The sequence below is a fragment of the Falco cherrug genome, chromosome 10 (genome assembly GCF_023634085.1).
Source record: "Falco cherrug isolate bFalChe1 chromosome 10, bFalChe1.pri, whole genome shotgun sequence".
Taxonomy (NCBI): domain Eukaryota; kingdom Metazoa; phylum Chordata; class Aves; order Falconiformes; family Falconidae; genus Falco; species Falco cherrug.
In genome coordinates, this window is record NC_073706.1 from 5352380 (window position 1) to 5373371 (window position 20992).

The 20992-nt window shown below is 43.6% G+C and overlaps 1 protein-coding gene across 1 annotated transcript in view; it reads left to right on the forward strand.

Annotated features, from left to right (window-relative positions):
* The first annotated feature begins 1947 nt into the window (after window positions 1-1947).
* TOP1 (DNA topoisomerase I) overlaps window positions 1948-20992 on the forward strand; it is a 69158-nt gene continuing 50113 nt past the window's right edge. The window contains exons 1-2 of the mRNA XM_055722123.1: window positions 1948-2314; window positions 2933-2957. Coding sequence (XP_055578098.1) covers window positions 2282-2314; window positions 2933-2957 — 58 coding nt within the window. The 5' untranslated portion in view covers window positions 1948-2281. The remainder of the gene's footprint in view (window positions 2315-2932; window positions 2958-20992) is intronic.

Consider the following 20992-nt stretch of genomic DNA (forward strand, 5'->3'; position numbering starts at 1 on the left):
GCCTCTACGCCCCACCACAGATGTTAGCCAGGAGGGGCTCAAACCCAGAGCAAAGCCCCCTTTCATCTCATTCTCATGAGCTAAGGGCAAAACACCTCTACCAACAGCAGAGGTGTCTGAAACAGCCTTTTCATTATGTTTATATTTAAAAATCTAACAGTGACTAAAGCAGTTTGCATAATAAACAGCTCTAGAGCCAGAAATACTTGCTTGCTCTTGGTAAAAAAAGGAAGTCCTCAGATCCTCTTCTGAAGACTGTAAGAAAGTGACAGAGTTTTCCCTTTACAGGCTATAAATATGCAGTGCAAATAGGTGGCTGCTGTCGCTGCTTAGATTTTGATGTATCTCTTCAGATAGCCTGGCAGCGCCAGGTTATTTTAGTGTCAAATCAAAGCTCTGGTTGTGTAAAGAAGCTGAGGAACGGTACAGTCTGTGTTGCAGCACAGGATGGAAGCTCCAAGAAGACTGGAGGCAGTCCTGTGAGACATGTACCAGCCATGCATACTAAACCTGCCATTTAGTACACCGAAAAGAAAACCCCTTTAGTAAAGCTGCTGCAGAACAGAAATAAATGTCTTTAGATTTGGGTTAGGGCAGAGGAGCATTTTTCTAGGGAGGTAAATGATTCATTCTCACATTAGCTAAAAGAAAGGAAAGCTTTTGTTTCCATTTTACCCTCAGTTTCTTCGTGAGAGAAAAAAATTCAAGGGCCTGTTTATGCTAGAAGGAAAAATCTTGCTGGCTGATCCCTTTTCAAAGCAGAAAGCTCATACTTGCAATGCACCGTTGCTGTCCTTGACCTTAACAAGTCAAGCCAGCCCAAACTTGCCTGATTCAAGTCCCCCCTTTGCAACACTTATATCTGGATGCAGGGCAGTTGTGCAGCGCCTGCCACAAGGTAATGTGTGTTTACCGCGACCTCTGCATTTCAGCTCAATACAGTCATGTTGACAGACTAATAATGAGAGGTGGGTCAAGTGCTCGGGCTCGCTGTAGGAGATGCACACACTACGCTCAGCTTCTTTCCTGCCGTGGGGAACTGGCAGCTGCATCATTTTGAAACGCTCAAAATCAAACTGCACATCAGGCCACTTCTGCTTACACAGGTTCTGTAGGAGCGTGACTCAGCCAGACTCGCGGATCTCCTCCTGCAGAGAGCTGGTTTGAGGGCAAGGCCTGCCAGGCCCCAGGCCCACCAGCAGCCCATCGGGAAGGAAGAGTCAACCCAGGCAGAGTTGCCCAGCCTGGAAAACACCGCCTGTGTTTCCACGCACTGCAGCCCTGCCTGGCACCGACCAGGACGCCGTAAGCGCGGCCACAAGCAGGGCCCGGGCGACGAGGCCGCACGGCTGCCATGAGGAGACGCCCTGCCCCGGGGGCACGGCTGAACCTTGCCCGAGAGTAGGGGTCAGACCTGGCAGGCCGCGGCCAGGCCCAGGGCGTGCCCGGAGGGCCTCGAACGAAACCCAGCAGCCCGCTCAGATTAGCAGGGACAGCGGAGCCGTGCGCGGTGCTCCCGATGTCACCGTGCCGTTTTCACGGGGACGCAGGCCCACAAGGCCGCCCGCCCGGGCGCCGCCATGTCCCCTGGCACGGCGGGGGCGGGGCCGGCGGGGTGAGGGGCGGGACTTAGTATGCAAATACAGCCGGCGGCCTACGGCGTGGGATGGGACGCATGCGCACTGCGCGCACAGTGGGGCACGGGTTCTTACACAATGCGCCGGGCTCCTTCAGCGGCGGGGAGAGGAGTGGCGGGGCGCGGTCGAGTATGTAAATGAGGGCCGGGTTTTGCTGCGCGATTGGACAAGTGGGAGGAAAAGGCGGGACCGGATATGTAAAAGCGAGCCGGCGCAGGGCGGACGGGAGGGAGTGCGCGGGTTGGTTGCGTTCGGAGTGAGCATGCGGGAGGGGCGTGGCCCGTATGCAAATCCCGCCGGCTCGCGCGCGCGGGAGGGGCGTGGTCCGTATGCAAATCTAGCCGGCTGGCGCGCGGGGAAGGGCGTGGCTCGAATGCAAATGTCCAACTGCCGTTTGCCAGGCCCCGCCCTATCGTGTTGCCCTGCACCGCCGCGGCCCCGCCCCGCCGGTAAAAGGCCGCGCGCCTGCGCAGTGCGCCGAAACGGGGACTTAGTCTGTTACACAACCGCTGTGGAGCCCGGGCTGCGCTCTCCGCCGCGTCCAGCTCCGCGCGTCCCCGGCGGCGCGGCTCGGCTGTCCTCGCCTGTCTGCTCCTCGCCTCTCCTCCTGCTCCGCTCCGTTAGCGCTTCCCGCACCCTCCGGTATGAGCGGGGACCAGCTGCACAACGATTCTCAGGTGAGCGCCCCTTCACCGCCCGCTCCCGGGGGACCCCGGCCCCTCGCTGCCGAGGCCGCAGGGTCCTTGCTTCCCGTCAGGGTCGGCCCTGGGGGCCTGGCTGACGCCCCCCCGCCCCTCAGGGAGGGGAGACGTGCCCCGCTGCTGCCCCCTGCCCGCCCCCGCTCGGGGTAGCCCGCGCGTCTGGGGAGGGCCCTGTCAACCTGGCCTGTCCCCCCCTCGTCGCGCTGTGGCGTCCCCATCCACCGAGTCCGCCCCCGCCCCGGGACCCGTTTCTGCCCAGATGGGGGGACGCTGTGGGGGAGAGGGGGCTCGTGTGTGACCGGGGCGGCTGGCCACCTTCCCCTGGCTCGCTCCCCTCGGGGGGTGGGGGGGTCACCCTAGGAGCTACGCGGGTGCCGGTTCACCCTGCCTTCCCGCACCCCGCGCCGCGGGGCCCTTTCTGCGTCGCGCTGGTCGTTTCTCATTTGATATTTAATTTCCCTAAAAATGAGAAGGAAGGAAGGAGAAGGGGGGGGGGGGAGAAATTCAACGGCCCCCCCCTCAAAAAAAAAATAAAATCGATCCCCTGGCGGGACGGCGTTGTTCACGGTGTCTCCCTGTCTCCTCTCCCCGCAGATCGAGGCGGATTTCCGAGCGAACGGTGAGTGTGGCCCCGGCGCGCCCCTCGCCTCGCCGCGCCGGCCGCGCACAGACATGGCGTCCCAGAGACTAAGTCCCGGCTCCTCGCTCACCGGCCCCATTGTTCCCATCGAGCTGCCAAAAGCGGCCCTTTCCCGGCGGCCTCGCCCCACCCCGACCCCCGCCGCCTCTAGTGGGGGCTCCGGAGGCCCCCGATCCGAGCCCATCGGCTCTCCCGGGATCCCCTTTGGGCCCCGATTCCTCCCTGGAAAGTCGCCTTGTCGACGGTCGGGACTTAGTCTCTGCGCCATTTTCTTTTTCTCCTCTCTTCTGTGTGGCTTTCTCGCCTTCTCCTCCTCCCCGAGCTGCCGGCAAGGAGCCTTCTACAGAGGCACCGGGCGGCGATCCCCGGCCCCCAACCCCTTCTTAACGGAGGGGAAAGCGAAGTTTTTAACTAAAATAAATCCCCAAGACGTTTTTTATCGCAGCTTCCCTCCCCCCACTGCTCCCTGTCTCTGTTCCTTTCAGGGAATCCCTCCCTTCCCCTAAAATGAAAGGTGATTGCAACATGTTGCTCTTTAAAAGAATCTGCTGCATCCATTTTAAGATCGGTCTTACTTCTTGCCTTGCTATTTAATTGATGTAACTTTACCTTGTTGGGTGGAGATTTTTTAATTAAAATAAAAGCCCACACTATAAAAAAAAAAACCCAACAAAAAAAAAAACCCTAACAAACAGCTGAAAACCAGTGTAGACAATTCCAGAAAGGTAGACAGCATCACTTTAGAAAGTTTGCAAGGTAACTGTTCATTTCGTTCAGAAACACTATAGAAAGCCTGTAATTTTATATCTATGTATGTATATATTTATATATTAATATATACACTTAGATGTCAATATATATTTATATTCATGTATATACACACACATACAATATTATCTTTTCTAATCAGCCTAATGGCTGCTAACTTTTCCTGATAGTTTATGCATATTTTCTAGGAAGCAGGCTAATTGCAGTTTCTACCATCCCCCCTCCCCAAGTTGGTAGGTGTCAAATTGAAGGGTTTAAACAGGGTGGAGGGTAGTTGAGGATGTACAACCTACCCTTTGTGCGTATGTGTTATTGTCACTGTTTGGGATGTGCAAGGAGCTCTGAGCTGTCCTCTTGACTGGTGAGGTGTGGTAGAGGACAAAAAAAGATGGTTGAAGAGATCTGCTTGACTTGTACTGGTTTTTAGCATGCTTTTCTGGATGATGTCCATGTGCCTGGTTGCTTTGTAGGCTACTGCATGTAAATATTTACAAATCTACATTTGTGTGCACCTTTCTGTCGGTTCATTGGAATGTGATTGTGTGCAGTGAGAGCAGGCAGTAACGAATATGCATTTTTTTAACTTTTATTTCCATTCTGAATCTATAGTAGGGCTCTATATATAATTCTTAATGGAAAAAAGGGCACAGAGGATTTCCCAAGAGGTGCAGGAGTAACTCTTGAAGGAACTTAAATATAAGTATGTTTTTGAATACTTGTAGACTTGTTATGCTGGGAAATATTTTCAAGATCATTTATCTTTATTTAGAGAAAAGTACTCCCTGGTAAGCTTTAGTTATATACTGATTTACATAGGGGAGGTGATGCATATTTGACCTTTCCACTCCAGCTTCCAGTGGACCTCTTAGAGCGCTTTTTCTCTTCTACTGTGACCATGTGCTGTTTTATTCTTTTAAGAATTTTGGGCATATAGCAGTTAAAACTCCTCCAGTTTTTATTTCTACCATGTGTTGGAGGAATTCAGTACAGAAATTCAAAGAAAGACACCTTGGTGGAAAAAAAATAATTCCTAGTAAATCAGGCATACCCAACAAATTCACACTAGTGTAGGCACCCTTCTCCTATTGTAATTATTTTATGGCAGTTGTGTAACATGTTGTGACTGATCAGAGGGCCCCTAAAATCCAAAATCCTTTTTACCGCTGAAAGGTGCCTGTAACCCTGTTAGTCTTGTTAAGGCAGTAATGCTGAATAGACACTGTCCTCTCTGACCTTGTGACCACGACTGATCTTCCTGAAAACCTGTCACCTCTGCTTGCTCTGAGTCTTGTTTCCTCGACACAGGAGTTCTTTGCGTTTCTGTGTCGAGAACTGTCACGTGCGGATCTGAGAACAGCAGTTCTCATTTGGGCATAGTGGTGAGGCCCCAGCTCTTATATTCTTGTTTTGATCCTATTTGGTGGCAAAGATTAGGAGTGGGTGGTAGGAATATTAAGTACTTCCCCCCCCCCCCCCCCCCCCCCCCGATGTTTAGAATTGGTTTGTACTTTGGTTATTGTTAGGCAGCACTTAACAGTAGAGCCATGTCTCCCTTCAGGCTGCCTTTACATTTGGGGGAAGGCAGTTTTTTCTTGGGGCTGGTACTGATTCATTCTAAATGTTGAATGTACCAACAGTAAGTATTTTTGTTAAAAAAGAATGTTTGGGGTGACTTCTGGATAGCGTATCAGTAATAGAGCAGCTAAGCACTTCGAAGCTTCCTTTTGTTACTAGTGTTCATATCTGGGTCAATGGACATACTACCTCAGGTTGTGACCACACAAGCTGTTGCGGCTGAAGTGGGATGAGGGGGGGTGGATCTGCTAGCTGGTTGCAGGTCACCAAGGAGTACCCTGGTTGTAGCTGAGACCTTGGATTTGATTACACACCCGTTTCATTGATGGCTGAGTAGTGGTAGGTATGAGAGAGGATGCCAGCAGTAAATAAGTGTTCCTGGCTATTTCTTGTCATTAAATAGCCAGATCACTCTAAGCAAGTGTGTCCTGGGCAAATTCCAGCTTGGGTAATTGCATTCTGTCTCAATATCCAGATTCTCCCTCCTGTTTAATTTGGCCATAGTGGGTATTTTTTTCACCTTAACTGTATTTTTAGTATCAGTATGTACTGCGAAGAATTTTCCATGTTCACTCCTAACAGTGCCTGCTTGCAAGGCATCCTGAGAACATTATTGTGCTAAGACAGTGAGCCTTTTTTGTATGTAATGTCCTCGCAGTCTTCAGCATTGTGGAAGGGAAATGGTGGTCTAAAACTGTCATTTCCAAGTACTGCTTGGTCATTGAAAATGACCCCTTCGCAGATGTTAATGTTGAATTGCAACTATGTACTCAGGGAGGGAATAATTCTGATATTTTATTTTTTTCTCTCACTTGGTAAAATTGCAGATCAAATGCAAAATCTGTTTGGATTCTGTTGAGTTTTGCCTTGAAGAGCTTTGTTGTTAAGGTTGAATGTAATAACCTCATGACTACTGAGGACAATGTTGAGACTAAAAGCAATTTGTCCTGACTTTCAGTTCTCCCGTTGCGTTTGTAGAGTGCGGTAGATAAAAATTACTTTTGTTTGCAAAATAATCAAATTATGTTCCAAAGCTACTAAATTTCACTAACTGCTCTTAGTGTCTTGGCTGTTCGTCACAGATCAGGCCTGTGATCAGAACTGTTCTGTGTAGACAGTAAAAACATCACCCTAAGAAGTGCGGTTTTTTTCCTCTGGTTGACTTGGCCAATAATGCTATGATGCAGTTTGAGGCCAGAATCACTGTAGTAACCATTACAGTTATATTAACAGGAGTTTAAGTGTGAATTTGATTGTCCAGGGTCATAGAGGTGGCTTCTGGAAGTCACACACTTGGAGGAGCTTGCTTTAACAGTGAATTATTTTTTTGGCGGTGGGGGGAAGCAGCCCTTGCTGCTGCAACATCTTATCAGAAACTGGCAGGTTTTTTGTGTTGGCTTGAGCGCTCATATGGCACCTCTGTATGTATCAGAGTGAAGATATGAAGGGCAATGAGTGAGAGGGAAATCTAATTTAAATAACAAGTGCACTGAAAAAATGCCTTACAAGTTAAGGAATTTCAGCACACTTTGTGTTTTGTGTTAAATTCATGTTTCACGTGTGACAGAGCTGTGCATGTAACAGGTGGGGGTGGAGTAAATGCTGACAAACTGAAAAGCAATATAATGAAGATCCTTAAGATTCTTCAATGGTTGTGAAACAGTCTGTTGGAGGGCAGATTTGCTCTTCCTTGCAGCTGCTTTGCTGGCGCCTTATGGATGAGTGAGAGTTTTTTGAAGGAGAGTATGGCCACTTCTGACATAGGGCTCTGTGTGCCTCAGCGCTGCTGTTAGAGCCACTGTACTACAACTTCTTAGGAAGCTTGGAGGTAAACTCTGGTGCTCTATCTGTGTTTTGTGCAGGTCAGGGGACACTGTCTTTTAAGTTCTCTGGGAGCATGTGGTCATCAGTGCGTTTAAATGTCAAATGTTTGGCAAGGGATCTGAAATACAAAAGGTACTTGATGGTATTTAGATGCAGATTGGTATCTCCACTGAAAATTTCCTTTCCCTTTTTTTGTGATACTTGGAGATGTGAATCCTGAAGAATGTAATTTGTTCCTTCCAACACAAGCCTTGAGTCACTCCCTGCCTTCACTTCCAGACTGCGGTGCTGGGTGATGAGCCCACATTGTAAGAAGTGCTGCCCACAGCCTCAGAAACAATACTTGGGGTAGCTTTAAGTCTGAAACCACTTAACTTTTCTATTTTAAAAGTATTCAATGTCAGGCGCCAATCTCTGCAAAATTTCTTAATTTTATTTTCAATTGATTTTTCAATATGTTCACAGCAATCTATTGCAGGGCTTGTAGAATTTGAGTGTTGCTTGACTATAGGAATCTTCAGATTGTTACAGGTGAGGGTACTGTGAAGTAAATTGATCATTTATGATGCTTCTCGGAAATGTAAATAAACGTACTGTTGGTAAGCTGCTTTTAAATATCATGTGCTACATAAGTTGTCTGTGTTAATTTTCCCAGCAGTAGCCTCAAAAGGGCTTTACTAAAGACCTTGAGGTCTGTTGTGTTAATTGGTCTGACACATTCAGCATTCAGGTTAAAACTTAATGGGTGTCTTGTGGGAGTGGGGAGTTGAATGCATTTCTGTTAGCTGCCGCCAACTTTTGTTTTTGTTGAAACTCAGCAGAATTACCTAAATGTGCTGGAAGATGTGTTTTGGGGGTTAATGGCCTGTGTGCTTCCTACCTCTGGCAGATTTTCTTAAGATGTTTTTCCTTTTACTACAGTGTTAAGCACTATCTGTTATTAACATGCTGTCAGGGCTGCTTTGTTTACTTTGTAAAACATGAAAAATTTTTAACCAGGGGACCACTGTAAAAGTGTGGGGTTTTACATGGCTTCACATAAATTAGATACACGGCTCATAAGCATGATTGAACACAAATTCAGATTTAATTTCATTTACAACTGTGACTCCAGATATTTGTTAGATAGTTCATTGAATTCCAACCTCCTGAGTTGCGCTGTCAGCAGAAACTGCAATAATATGTAATTATAGCAAGTACTTAACATCTCATTGACTCAAATTCCTCTGTTAATGATTTCACTGGATTCTTGTTAAAGTAATACCTGCTGAAATAGCACAAGCCACTGCCCTATTAGAAAGAGGCTCCAGGTCAGATTCTTGGCGTTGTAAATTGTTGTAGTTCCGCTAAAATCAGCGGAGCTCTGACAGTGTATCTGCGTTTTTGTTATTGGACTGCAGGGATGGGCTTTAATGATACACTAAGAGGAGGACAATTTAACATAAGAAATCAGTGCAGATTTTCTTTTTCTGTGGCTTTTCAAGATGGAATAGTTTCAAGTCTGCTTGAGCTGGTTGTGCTAATATAATTTCTCATATCCTTGTAAGACATGCAGTCATTCAGAAATATTTATTGGCTTATTAAATTGAATTGCCTTTGTGGCTGCTAGTTTTATAGAAACTGCCCTAAGTTTTATAGAAAACCTCACACTCTGAAATGTGGGAGCAAAACGCTATTTAGCATTATGTATTCCGCTCCTGCCTGCAGCTTTAGAAGGACCGTGTCTTAGGTTTCCAAATCTGAGAGAGGATGTTCCTTGTAGAAATTGGTGTTTATCACCTTGCTTTTCTGGGGCTGTTTCGTTTAACTGAGATTGCAGCATATGACAAATATGTCCAGCCGTACCTTCTCCCTGCATGCCTTTCCGTTCTGAGCTGTTTAGCACTGTCAGCGTTTAAATATGTATCATCATTAGATTTCAGAATGCTTCCTCCTGTTCAGAGAACAGGAGAAGGGTATGGACTTGCTGTTCTTTCAGCAGCGAGTTTGCTGGTGACCTGCTCTTCTGAAAGAACAGCAAGAAAATCAGTTTAAAACCCAGTTCTCAGCTACAGTAGGATTATTCCTTTTAAACAGTATCCCCAGCTCCTGCTGTCCTTACTCTGCTATTAACTGTCACGTCTGCTGGTGGTGGCTTTCTCTGTCACTTGCTGAACGCTGGAATTAATGCAGGGTTGAAGTGCTGTTTTGGGCAGAGCAGAGAGTGCCTTTTCTAGGGCAGGCTCCTGCTATTTAGTAGTTCAGCTGAACAAGTTGTAGTAGTGGTTTCCTGGTGTGTATGTGACTACAATATTTTTAGCACAGCATTTGTTCAAAATGTCCTGGCTGACATAAATACTAAATAGTTCCAGTGGATTTAATCAGATTTATAGTTAGAAATATTTTCATCTTGAATGCTTGCTTTTGAAACTAGTGATCATAGAGAGTGAACTGCCGTTGATATCTTCTGGTGTCACAGTGAGAGTTAAGGACCTTTGGAAGGTGACGTGAAAAGAAAGGGTGAAGTTAATTTTGTCTTCTTGTGAGCTGCAAGGTATAGAAAGCAGTAGAAAGTGGCTGTTGGCTTTTGAAACATGAGCATGCATCCATATTTTCAGGTTGAAATTTGGTTTCTAAATTTGACTTCCATAGCTACTCAGAGGATGATCAAGTGAGAGCTCCAGGCTTGAGGATTAAAGTGGAGAGTACGGAGCTGCCGTCAGTCTTCCTGAAACTTGTTCTTTTGCAACACCTGCTTTTAACATCAATGATTCTTGGACTTCTTTGACCTCAAAATAAGATTTTGTTAATTGTAAAAAAGACCTCAGTTTGTGTCAGCAGGAGTGTGGTGATATGAAATATACAGCTTTGTGCCAGTCCTTGCAACAAACAGTGTTCTGGGAGATCCTCCAGAGCAATGGAAGGCTTGATGCTTTTGGGGAAGTGGGAGACCTTGGCAATTGGCTGCTTGTTTGATAGCTAATGATAGAGGTGTAGAATCCTGTAATGAGAAAGAGGAGTAGGAGAGGGACATTGGTTCAAATAAGAGTTGCCTCATAAATTTGCGGGGGTGTTATCACAATGTTCTAGCGATGTTTTCTGTCATCTCAAGGCCTGTTTATCCACTAGAGTAACATACTCTGCAAGAAAAAGAAGACATGGCCCAACAGCTTTCATGAACACTACGTCTGTGATCCTGTTGCTTCACCCTTGGGAAGTTTCCTTTGTTCATAGCTGTACTTAAATCTCTGTAGCTTCACTTGACGATGGTCGCAGTCGTAGTTCATTTTAGACAATTAACTTGTACTGACAGCTGCTGTGTGTTTCAGAACAGCTGGTTCCAACGTGGAGTCACAAGGACAGACGGTATTGAGCATGCTTTACCCCCGTCTTGGAAAGCTTTGGAGGAGGGGGCTGGAAAATGTCTGAAATGCATGTCTTCATGGGATGGGGGCAGTGCAGGCTCAATTATGGGAGGCATAGCAGGAAGGTTAGCGTAGATGCTTGTTATTCAGCCTCAGCAGACAATAATTCATCAAGAAAAACAACCTGTGTTTCCACCTAAAGTACTTAGATCCCTTTTTAAGTCTGAAAACTGTAACTTCTGAAATTGAAATGACTTCAGGGTAAAGAGGGGCAGCATCAGGCCATTGGGAAATTGTTTTATTAGAAGGCTTCTGTCAGTCTTGGAGCCAAAAGTTGCTTCCCACAAAGCTTCTGATTGCTAGATGTTTTTTGGATTCCTTATTGATATTTTTGACATGAATGTATTTGTTCATGTTCACAAGCTTCCATATGCTTTGTGCAGTTGTGAGCTGTGTGGGTGTGCGTGTATGTATTTTTATCTTATACCTTCGTCAGAGAAGGGGCTTTTTAGGGAGTGTTGTAAAGACAATGGCTTCCTTCTCTGGCAGTATTGCAGAGAGCTGAGCTTCATGGTGCCCACCAAAAGATGCAGATTTGCTCCTTCATAATTCTGCCCAACATAGATGATCATGTGTTAAAAGACAGATGGACATTCATGAAATCCAGTGCTGCAGCAGAGTGATTCTGCAGCTGGCTGTATCTTTCCATGACTGAAGAGAGATTGATTTCTGCCTCAGGAAAGCTTGGAGTGTACTTGTAGCTTCACTGAAATATTTTGATCGGTCTATGTAACTCGCCTTTGGCTACGTCATAGCTGTGTCCATTAAAGACATGCTCCATGGTGAGTACGTACTATCTTAAGTGCTTGTTGTGGCTCATCAGCTGCAGTATACAGCTGAGAGAGTCTGTTACAGACACACAGTATTTAGCAGATAGTACAACTTTATTTGCGGGAGAAACACTCTTATATTCTTAATGAAGGCATGGTTATGATTATTCAAGATGTCCCCTTTTCTCCCATAATGCTATTTTTTCAACTATTTTCTAAAAATAAAACCCTGGTGACTTTTACTACTTACTGCTCATTTTGAAATCCCAATCATTGATTTGCACAGTCTTACTAATTTTTGCAGCAAGCATCTGGGACCTCAGTAGTAGAGCATTTTGCTGTGTTATGGAATAAATTGTAGGACCGAATGAAATATGAGGTCTTATGTTCAGCGTGAGTAAGACTGCATACTGCTTGTCCTGTTTGAAACCCACTGCATGAACATGGTTTTTCTGGCTGCTCTGGAATGAGTTTTAACAAATGCTTTGTAATTTCTGAAGTGTCGGGCTCACTCCACTGCTCAGTGTATACTGCACGGGATTAGAAGTTGTCTTGATTCCATCCAAATGTCTTGTCAGTTTGGTGCAGCTAGATGATGGGTGGCAGTGTCTAAATGGAATAATTTTAAGAATTTTTAGGAATTTTTTTTTGACATTGACCAGAGATGTGGCTTCATAATAAAAAGTCAAGAAAATAAATCATAGGCATGAAGCAATACCCAAGTCCAGATTGCTTTTTAATTTTTGCTGGCATTTGTCAGTCACTCTGATCTATTGCCTAACACTGCTTCTGACACATGAGAATATGAACTTGCAGGGTTATTCAGAACAGGGTTTTTTTATTTGTCACTTCTCTTCTGTACACTTTTCCAGTTTGAATGCCAGTGGGGTAGTTTTTCCTTTGTATGTAACGTGGAATAAATGAACTGTGTTTTAGGGCCAGGGCAATGTACTTTAGTTGAACTTTTCATTGATGGCAATGTATTACTGCTCAAGGCTTACTCTGGTATTTGAACGAGGGCCAGACTTGTCAAAACAGCTGCTCATCTTCCTCTGAGGTTGCAGTTTCTTGTTTTGGAGAGGTGGCCTAAAAAGACCTTTTAGGGGAGAGGGTGAAGGAAAAGTGGACTCACCCTTTGAAATGTGGTAAGTGTCTGTTGCAGATCTTTAAGTATCTGGAGGTAGAGTTGAGAAACATATAGTGGTCTTCTAACTGAAATGTAGAGATTTCTGGAGTTATGGTAGCACAACTAAGAGGCTTCTATTTTTGTGGTTTGTAAGCAGAGTTTTAAGAGGAGAAAAGTACAGGTGGTGGGAGGGGACACACTGTTCTTAGCTTGTGGCATGAGATGGTTTGGAGACCTGATAACCAGGTAGGAGAGTTGTCTTCATCTGCTCTGCAGTGGATGCAAGTGAATGGAGTTCTTTCTGTCCTTAGGGAGGTTAGTAGCTAAGTTGGCAATTCTTATTCCAGCTTTTGGTTTTGTGTGATGCTGTCTTGCCAGCTCTCAGCATAGTCTGTGTTGCTCGGTGCTCTGGTCAGGCTAGGTGGAGATTAAGGGTTGAACGTGGAGACACTTGAAGCTGAAGGCAGGAAGTACTGGGCAGGGACATTCTGGTACACAGGGACTCTGTACCTGGGATTAAGGTCCTTATTACCCTGTCCTTAGGCCATATTGTTTAAATAGGCAACACAGTGGGAGAAGAGGGAGTACTATGCTCTTCTCAGAGGTAGAGAAATGAGAACAGAGTGGGAGTGATTTCTTCCAGCACAGAAATAGATATAAAGCTGTCTGGTTAGGATGGAGATTCAATTCCAACTTGGACATTTGTTTTTGATTTTTAATTCTCTCTCCAGCTGAAGACTGAGGTGGTTAGCAAAGGGCAGTACGGAAAAAAAATAAGAGCTTCTGCAGTTTTAGCATATGTTGTAATTTCTTCTTAAATGCAGAACTCGTCTCAGGAGCTAAAGTGCATTTTTTTTCCCCCTGTGATACTAAATTATTTCACAAATTCTAAGACATTGCATGCTGGGTTTTGCAATTAGTGAAATCACTGAATTTGCAGAAGGGAGATCAGTGGTTTTCAGGTCTGTGTGTGGGATTTTGGTATCAAGTACTTTACAGGTTAGACTCTTGCACCATACGTGCCGCCTTGGTATGAATGTCTCCTAACCGTGCCTTGAGCAATAGGAAGAGCATATTATGTCTTCTGCTGGTTTGTGAGTGCTACCAAGTGTGTGAGTAAGATCAATTATTGGAGAGATAAAACCGCTGGGCTGGGCAGGTACCGGTTTTAACTTGCCTAAGAAGGTACACTTTCAAGTTAGACAGGCACTCTCCATTTTAATCTAGCCTTTTGGGAAACGGGAAGCAGGAGCTTTTTGGAGATCTGTGTGAGGGTATGATTCATTGCAACACAAGCAGCATGTACAAAATGGAGGGATGGAGTAGTACTAGTGACGTACTCTGAGGTTTGTACTCTAGAGTTAATGACCACCAGATGGGAAATAAAAGGCTGCCTGCTCTTCTTCTGAGGACCGAGAATGACACTGAGACTGTTAAAATGTGCTGTATCTGTTGTAATGCTTCTTGTGCGCAGGAAGCCCCTTTATGTGTGGATCAGAGCAAGCTTTTCTTACTGGTGCTTCCCCTTGACACTTCATCTTTAGCATTGGTTTTGGCTGCAGATTAGGTTCCTTCAGTTTGGTAACAGTGCACCTCAGGGATAAACAAGTCTGGAGTGCTTTCTGGCAGTAGAAAAAGGTGCAAGTTGTGTTTCAGTGCACAAGTGTAAATTGCCAGATCCAGAGGCAGTAGGTTCCTGTGAACATGAATACAATGCAAGAGATGAACTCTTAATAACAGTGACCTTGATTAACTCCTGCAGTGTTGCCCAATCACGTTGTAGGTGTCATCTTGATTCATCTTTTTAGTAAACAAACACTGGCACAAATCAGAGTCAGGATATCAGTGCTGTTAACTGCAGTCTTGCTCCAGCAGATTGGAACATCTCTCCAGCTGTCTAGGTTACCTTTGGATGTGCATGTGAATAACATGCATTTTTCACTTTTCTTTCTTGTGTCCTCCTGTGTTCTCCCTACTCCAAAACCAGGAAGCCTCTCAGAGGAGCTAGCATCTTGTCTGAGTCATAACATCTCATAGCTGTGTATGTCACCTGCACTTCATTAGGGAAGCATAAGCAAGCTGTCCTTGAAATACCTGTTTTTATGAGTAGCTAGAGTCTTCTAATTTAAAATACGCTGCTCTCTGGAGTTTAGTAGCTGTCATAAACAATGTTTTTCTTTTATCATCAAGTAGGCTTATTCAGCATCACTTGTATTGAAAGGAAGCTTCTTTCTAGGTTTTAGACTGTTGTAATTGTATAGATATAAAGAGGGAAGTACAGCTTGGCACTTCATTCTCTATGCTTGTCTTACTCAGTTGTCAGCATGTGGTCTTGGGAGAGCACAGCACAGTGCAGTTTTGTTTGCTCCAGTCCGTAGTTTGTCTTGCAGTGGATAAGAGACTGCAGCTAGCAATAAGCTGGCTATTGCAGTAATTTAATTCTTAAATTGAATCTTAGGCAAAAGGCAGAAGTACTTGAATTGACGAGTCCGTCAGTTTCTAGTTTCATAAATGAAGGTGTAAAGCTGTCGTTCTTCAAGCATTGCCTTCTGTCTCTAACATGTTTGCCCCTTCCCTTCTGTGCAGCCCTGTTGTTGAGACTTGTCCAGTGATGCATAATCTTCAGTTTATAGTTTTGCTATCCATCACTGTCAAAGCGTGAGCTTGCCTGTGTAGAGGTAAAAGTGAATTTATTGTTGAACAATAGCCTGAGTTAAAATATTCTGTTTTTCTCTGTGTTCACGAGTATGCCTCTCTTAGAGCACTCATCCATTGCAGTATTTGCCTTTTTTCAGGAATCTGATAGATTTTTCTTCAAAGCTGCCGGTGTTGTCTTTGCATGCCAGCTGAATCTGGCTGCGTGCAGTTCTGCGAACAGGTTACATGTGCTGTTGAGAGCAGGGATAGCTAGTTCAGAGCTCATCACTGTACTTGGTTAGAATGAGAAATGATACTAAAGCCCTGGCCATGTTTCCAAAGGGCCGGGAGGTTTACTAGGTCTTTGCGTACTGAAGTTGAAGTGTGTTTTTTTAAATAGATTCCTCTACAGAGAATGAAGCTGCGAAGCATTGTTTTGTGAAATAAGTCCCCTGTAGCTGTATTTCACAAGAACATGAAACAGTGCTCAAAACAGATGTGAGCCTCATTTATTAATGGCAGAATTAGTTTGTTTTTAATTTGAGTTCTTACGTTTTTTCTCCTTTTTTTTTTTTTTTTTTTTGTAAATACTCCACCCATCCACTCAGGCACAGGAGCCTCATGCTCAAACTCTAATCCAAACTAAGAAACCTTCAGTCCCAAAATGTGTGATTTTTTTTTTTTTTTTCCTAAACTGAATTTTTATGATGTCTTTTTGTGTGTATTAACAGTTTAATCTCAGCAGAGCTCTGGAATTAGTCTTTGGCAATTAGCTCTATAGGAGAACAGAGTTAAAAAAAAGCCCTCAGTTCAGCTGTTTTTCCCCAGTACTGGAAAAAGTATTTAAAAAAAATATAGTACATGGATTGCAAACAAGTATAATGGTGATTTTTATTATCTTAGTTGCTTCAGAGACTGCAAAGGTTTAAGTTTTCCGCTAGTTTTTAGTTCACACAAGACCTGGTGTTCAGAAGGGCCACCTTCTAAGCATCTATGAAGTATTTGAAGGTTTAAAAATGAATGAAAATTTGTGTAGTTTCTGGGTTCTTCATAGGTCTCTTATTTCTGTGTTCTGAAGTCTGTGTCATTTGGTCAGTAAGTGTTAGTGACATTTGCTCATGTCTTCATTGCATAAGCTATTATTAAATCTTCGCTGTCATCCTTCCCGTCGATGCCAGGTGTCCAGATAGTATACTGCTAGGCAGTTAGCACTTTGCTAACTGCAGCTATGTGATTTCCCAAATCCTGTAATCTGGATGGGTTTATTTACATACAGAATTAAATTAAGATCAAATTACTTGAGGAGATTGGTACTCCAAAAAGGCATCAGTACAGAAATAGGTTGTTAAACATCCTTGTACACCAGGAGTCAAATGAGGCTTCCTCCCTGTAGGTCCCTACAGTTTTCCCTTATAAAAGTAATTCTGGTTTAAGTGTATGTCAGCTGTGCACGTAGTTCATAAAGCAATGTCTGATACATTCCTTGATGGTACAAATGCTGGATATGACATTATCTGCAGACTTTTCACTGTAGAAAAGTTAGATTTTCCTGAGAATGTAATGCTTGGTATTAGCAAACTGTCTTGTTGTTTTTACTTGTCTGTGGCTGTTTCTTTTACAGAAAAATTAAAAGTTGCAGTTTCTGTATCAGGGTAGCTGTCTTACAGTGAAGTGCCATCAGGCAAGAGTCTACAAGTTGTCACAGAGACTAGTGGCAGAAGGTATCTTGTTTTGTGTTTTAATCTCAAGGTAACTGAGATTAAAACTTGTTGTGAAAACATGCTGAACTGTTTTTCCGGTCATAGATACTTCCTTGGGCAGAGACTGCTGAACTGGTTCACCTCTTAAAGATGCAAACAAATATCCTTAGGAAATCGGGTTGAACTTAGATTGTCTCCAACAAATTTGGGATATTTAGTACACCATCACTAGAAAGAGTGTACAAGCTGCTACTTTACTTTCAGTTTTATCTTCTTATACCTCTTTCTCCAAAAGTATCTGTCCACGCAGCTTCTTAGTTTTGGGAACGGCACGTGAAGTAAAGTATCTTGTGTCATTTGCTGATTTTCAGGATAGGTTATTCAATATTAATTCTTTCTTACGGTATAAGGGGTACTCATCATTTAGTTTTCCCACTTACAGACTTTACTTGGTACTACCACAATCATTAATGAAAGCTTAAGGCTTCAGTACTCGGTATTGGTGCCGTTCTACATGTTATAGTATCAAGTAAAAGATGATCACAGGTTGCCTTTGTGATCGCAGGGAAAAGGGAGTTTTCTGGTCTGCTAGGGACTGGAGTACAGGAAGTAAGACAACTGGTAGTTGTAAACCAGATCCAAGTTCAAAAATAAATTAGTACACCTTAAAACCTGCAAAATAATGTCGCTGAAATGCATGCAAACTCAGGTTAAAAATCTTCAGGTGTTGCAGTTTCAGAAAGCGCTGGGGCTGCTGTGCTCTTTCGGGTAAAGCAGAACTTACTCTGAAGAATGTGTGCGTTGCTTTCTGCTGCTGGGCACCTGGATGGTGCTTTCGCTCCCAGAAGTGGTTTTGTCTAGCACGGGCTTGAAATACTTGCAAGAGGAGGACAGGAGCGAGCAGTACAGCTGCTGCTCTGGGCTGTGTGCGTAGGAGTGCACTAAATCAGCTGGAGTGGCTACAGCTTTCAGGGTGGTATTAGTCCTTCATGTAAAATTCACAATAAATTTTAACAGATGCATTGATTTAATTTTGACTCTAGTAAGAATCATAATAACTTTTAAAAAAAAAGCCTCAACACATATAAAACTGCCAGCCAAGAAACTTTTAAAAATAGTTTTTCCTAGCCTTACAGTTGAATCATTCCGGAATAAATTATGACATTGTAAATAGTCTTAGATGTTCCTCTTGTTTCCTTTGCCGATTTCTGCTGTCAAATAATAAAGTGGAAAGAAATACTACTTAATTTTCCCTTTGGAATGCTCCTGAAAATAAGCTAATAACTTGTTTTTTCTCATTTTGGGTTACATTAAAAAGGAATAATAAAGTCTTTAACCCCTATGGTTGCTTGTGTAGTGCTCAGTTTTTGAGCATGTTTCTAATCCTCTCACCAACCAACCTCTTAAAACATTTAAGTAATGTTATGTTTCATGCTCAGAAAACTTGAGAAGTGGAGAGTGATTATGTTGCAGTAGTTGTAAAGCAGAGCCTCTGATATGATGGAAGTCATTAGTTAGGCACTTGGAGTTTGAAGTGTAGTGATAAACAAACTTCTGATGACTCTGCACCTGCAGCATATTTCCTTCAGTTTAAACAGCTCATTTAGTGACTGATTGTGGAAACCATTTGAAAGCTGAAAAAAGAAAGCTACCTTTTCACACCTAGTTATTTCTGCGTAGGTAGAGAGGACTACCCTTAAAATTGAGGGACAAGTTAAACAGAAACAGTTGGTTCAGTTCAGTTTTCAGGGACTATGCTTTGTTTTACAGACTTTAGATGTCAGACAAATTAAACGTTTTTCTCCCCTTCATAAGTCTCACAGAAGGCAGATGTGAGTTTTATGTAAGGTGGAATTTGAAATCATTGTCTGTGCACTCCATCCAAAGATGTAAACCATTAGTTTGAAAAAAAAAAAAAAAACCAAACAAACCCAAACAAAAAAAAAACAACCCCAAACCCCCAAAAAACCAACACCAAAACCCACCAAAATCAAACAAACAAAACCCAACAAAAAACCTCACCAAACTGACAACATACTGCATGGCACTTTTTTGATTGAAAAAGTTGGGAGTTTATTTTGCATAATAAAGTAACCACAGGATGTTATCCTGCATTAATAGGTTATGGTTTATATTCAGGTATTTGTATCAGTGTGATTTAACAGTTGCCAGCTAGTGAGACTTGACCTGGATTTAACAAAACAAACGTATTACAGGTGCATAACGAGATTAAAATCAGTGACTTACATCAGTAGACACAAAATACTACTGTAAATTAAAGAATTTCAGTGGAATTTTGCACCATATCTAGGAGCTCTATTTACTAGTCATTTAACTATTGCAATTATAGCCTTATTTTAAAACTCTTTTAAAGCTACTGTGGTGATGCTTTTTTCTACGTCTTCTATCCTTTTTAGAAGACTGAGGAGTACAGCTTTAAGTACAGAAACCTCAAGTGTCATTAAACATTTACCTTTTGTTTACTCTCTTGTGTGTTTTAGCTTAAATCAGGTTTCTTCTTGTGTACTAATTGTGGTAATGTCCCCTTAAGGCAGGTGAATTGCTTTCCCTCCTTGTCTTGAGAGTGGAGCTTGTGGCAAAGCAAATTCTGATGATAAAATGCCTGCAGATAACTTGGAATTAGCCTGGCAAGGGTGAGTGATCACTTAACTCACCCACAATAGGAGCAGAGGTGAAATCGGTCTGTATCCATCCAGTGCAGACCTATACTTAAAAGAAATTATTGTAGGTAGAAAAGAAAAAGAGGGAAAAAAACCCCACAAAACCAAACCCAAAACCCCCTGACCGGTTGGAATCAGTGTAGGAGTTGCTACTACAGTGAGGAACCAGTTTGTGTGTGATAAAAATAATATAGAAGGCTGGTCTTCTGAATCAAACTTTTTGTAAGACTTTGGCCATGCTTCCCCCATCAGTTCAGCTTCGCAGGCATGATACTAAACAAGTAGTCGGAGAATCATCTGACACCAGCGTAAAAAATTGTGGTACTGCTTGGCAGAGGTGATTTAAAGCTTGTACCAACCACTTTTCTGTCTTGCAGACTCAATTTATGCCGTAATACTGAGGATTGCAGGGACCTTATGTTGTTCCCAGGGGTGCTGCCTCTTCAAGTCTTTCCTCCCTACAGCAAGCAGGGGACCAGCGCTGGCCAAAGCCACATCGTGTTGTTAAGGGCTGGTTAATAAAGGCTTTGAACAGATGCCATTAGAGCCTGTCCTCTGAGGACACTGAGCACAGCTTATACCACTCCCATGTGTATAAACTGTGTGTGATCCTGACTGCTGACAGGAGGCTAGTCATTCACTGCTGCAAGAGAAGCATTTCAATGCAGCTGCTTTTTTTTATCTTCTGTCAAATTTTTGCTTAGGGGAGCCCGTGTTCTGGGTCAAACCCAGGATAGTCAAACATGCCAGCCCTGTCCTTGTGTGGTGTTGGTGCAAATACAGGCTCTGTGTGAGCTGCTGTTGAGACATCACTCTCGTGCTGAGGAAGTGTCAGGATTTCAGGGTAGTCTTTACAAATTTCTTTTTCATGAATCCAAGAATGGTAGTGACTCTACAGAGCTGGCAAGTGAAAGTATTTTTCTAGTTGATGTCATTGCAGTGTAATTATTCCTGATAATATAGTAGTTTTCCTGTTAGCTAGTGCTGTTTTTAGAACTGAAAGGTTTCTTCTTATGCCCCAAAATAATGTCAATCTCTTTTAGTATACCTGAAGTTTCTGTTATTCTCTGTAAGGACTGACAATTACAGTTGTTTGCCCCTGTTTTCTCCCGATTCACCTGTCTTGAAAGTTTGCATGCAGTAAGCAGCTGTTGACTTTGCATCACAAACTATATTGTTTGCACCTTTCTAACGTGGTATGAAGAGCAGTTGGAGGCGGAAAAACCTACTAGGGGCACTGACTCAGTCTGTGGATGGAGTATGGTACATGAAGTTCTCTGTCTGCAGTGTGAATTTGTCACAGATTGCACCAAAAGATTTTCTTTGCTCTTGACCCAGTCTGCTGAAGTAACTCTCAAAGCTGTTCTCGGGCAATTCTTTGTCAAAAACCTCCAGAAGATGATGATTCAGCCCACCTACCTGTGACAGTGACGCAGGCAGGAGCAGACTTGCTGCACTCCTTGCTTAAGGTCTAGGCTTGATTCTTAGGCTGCAGTTGAGCATAAGCTGGGGTTCTTGGAGCTGTGAAG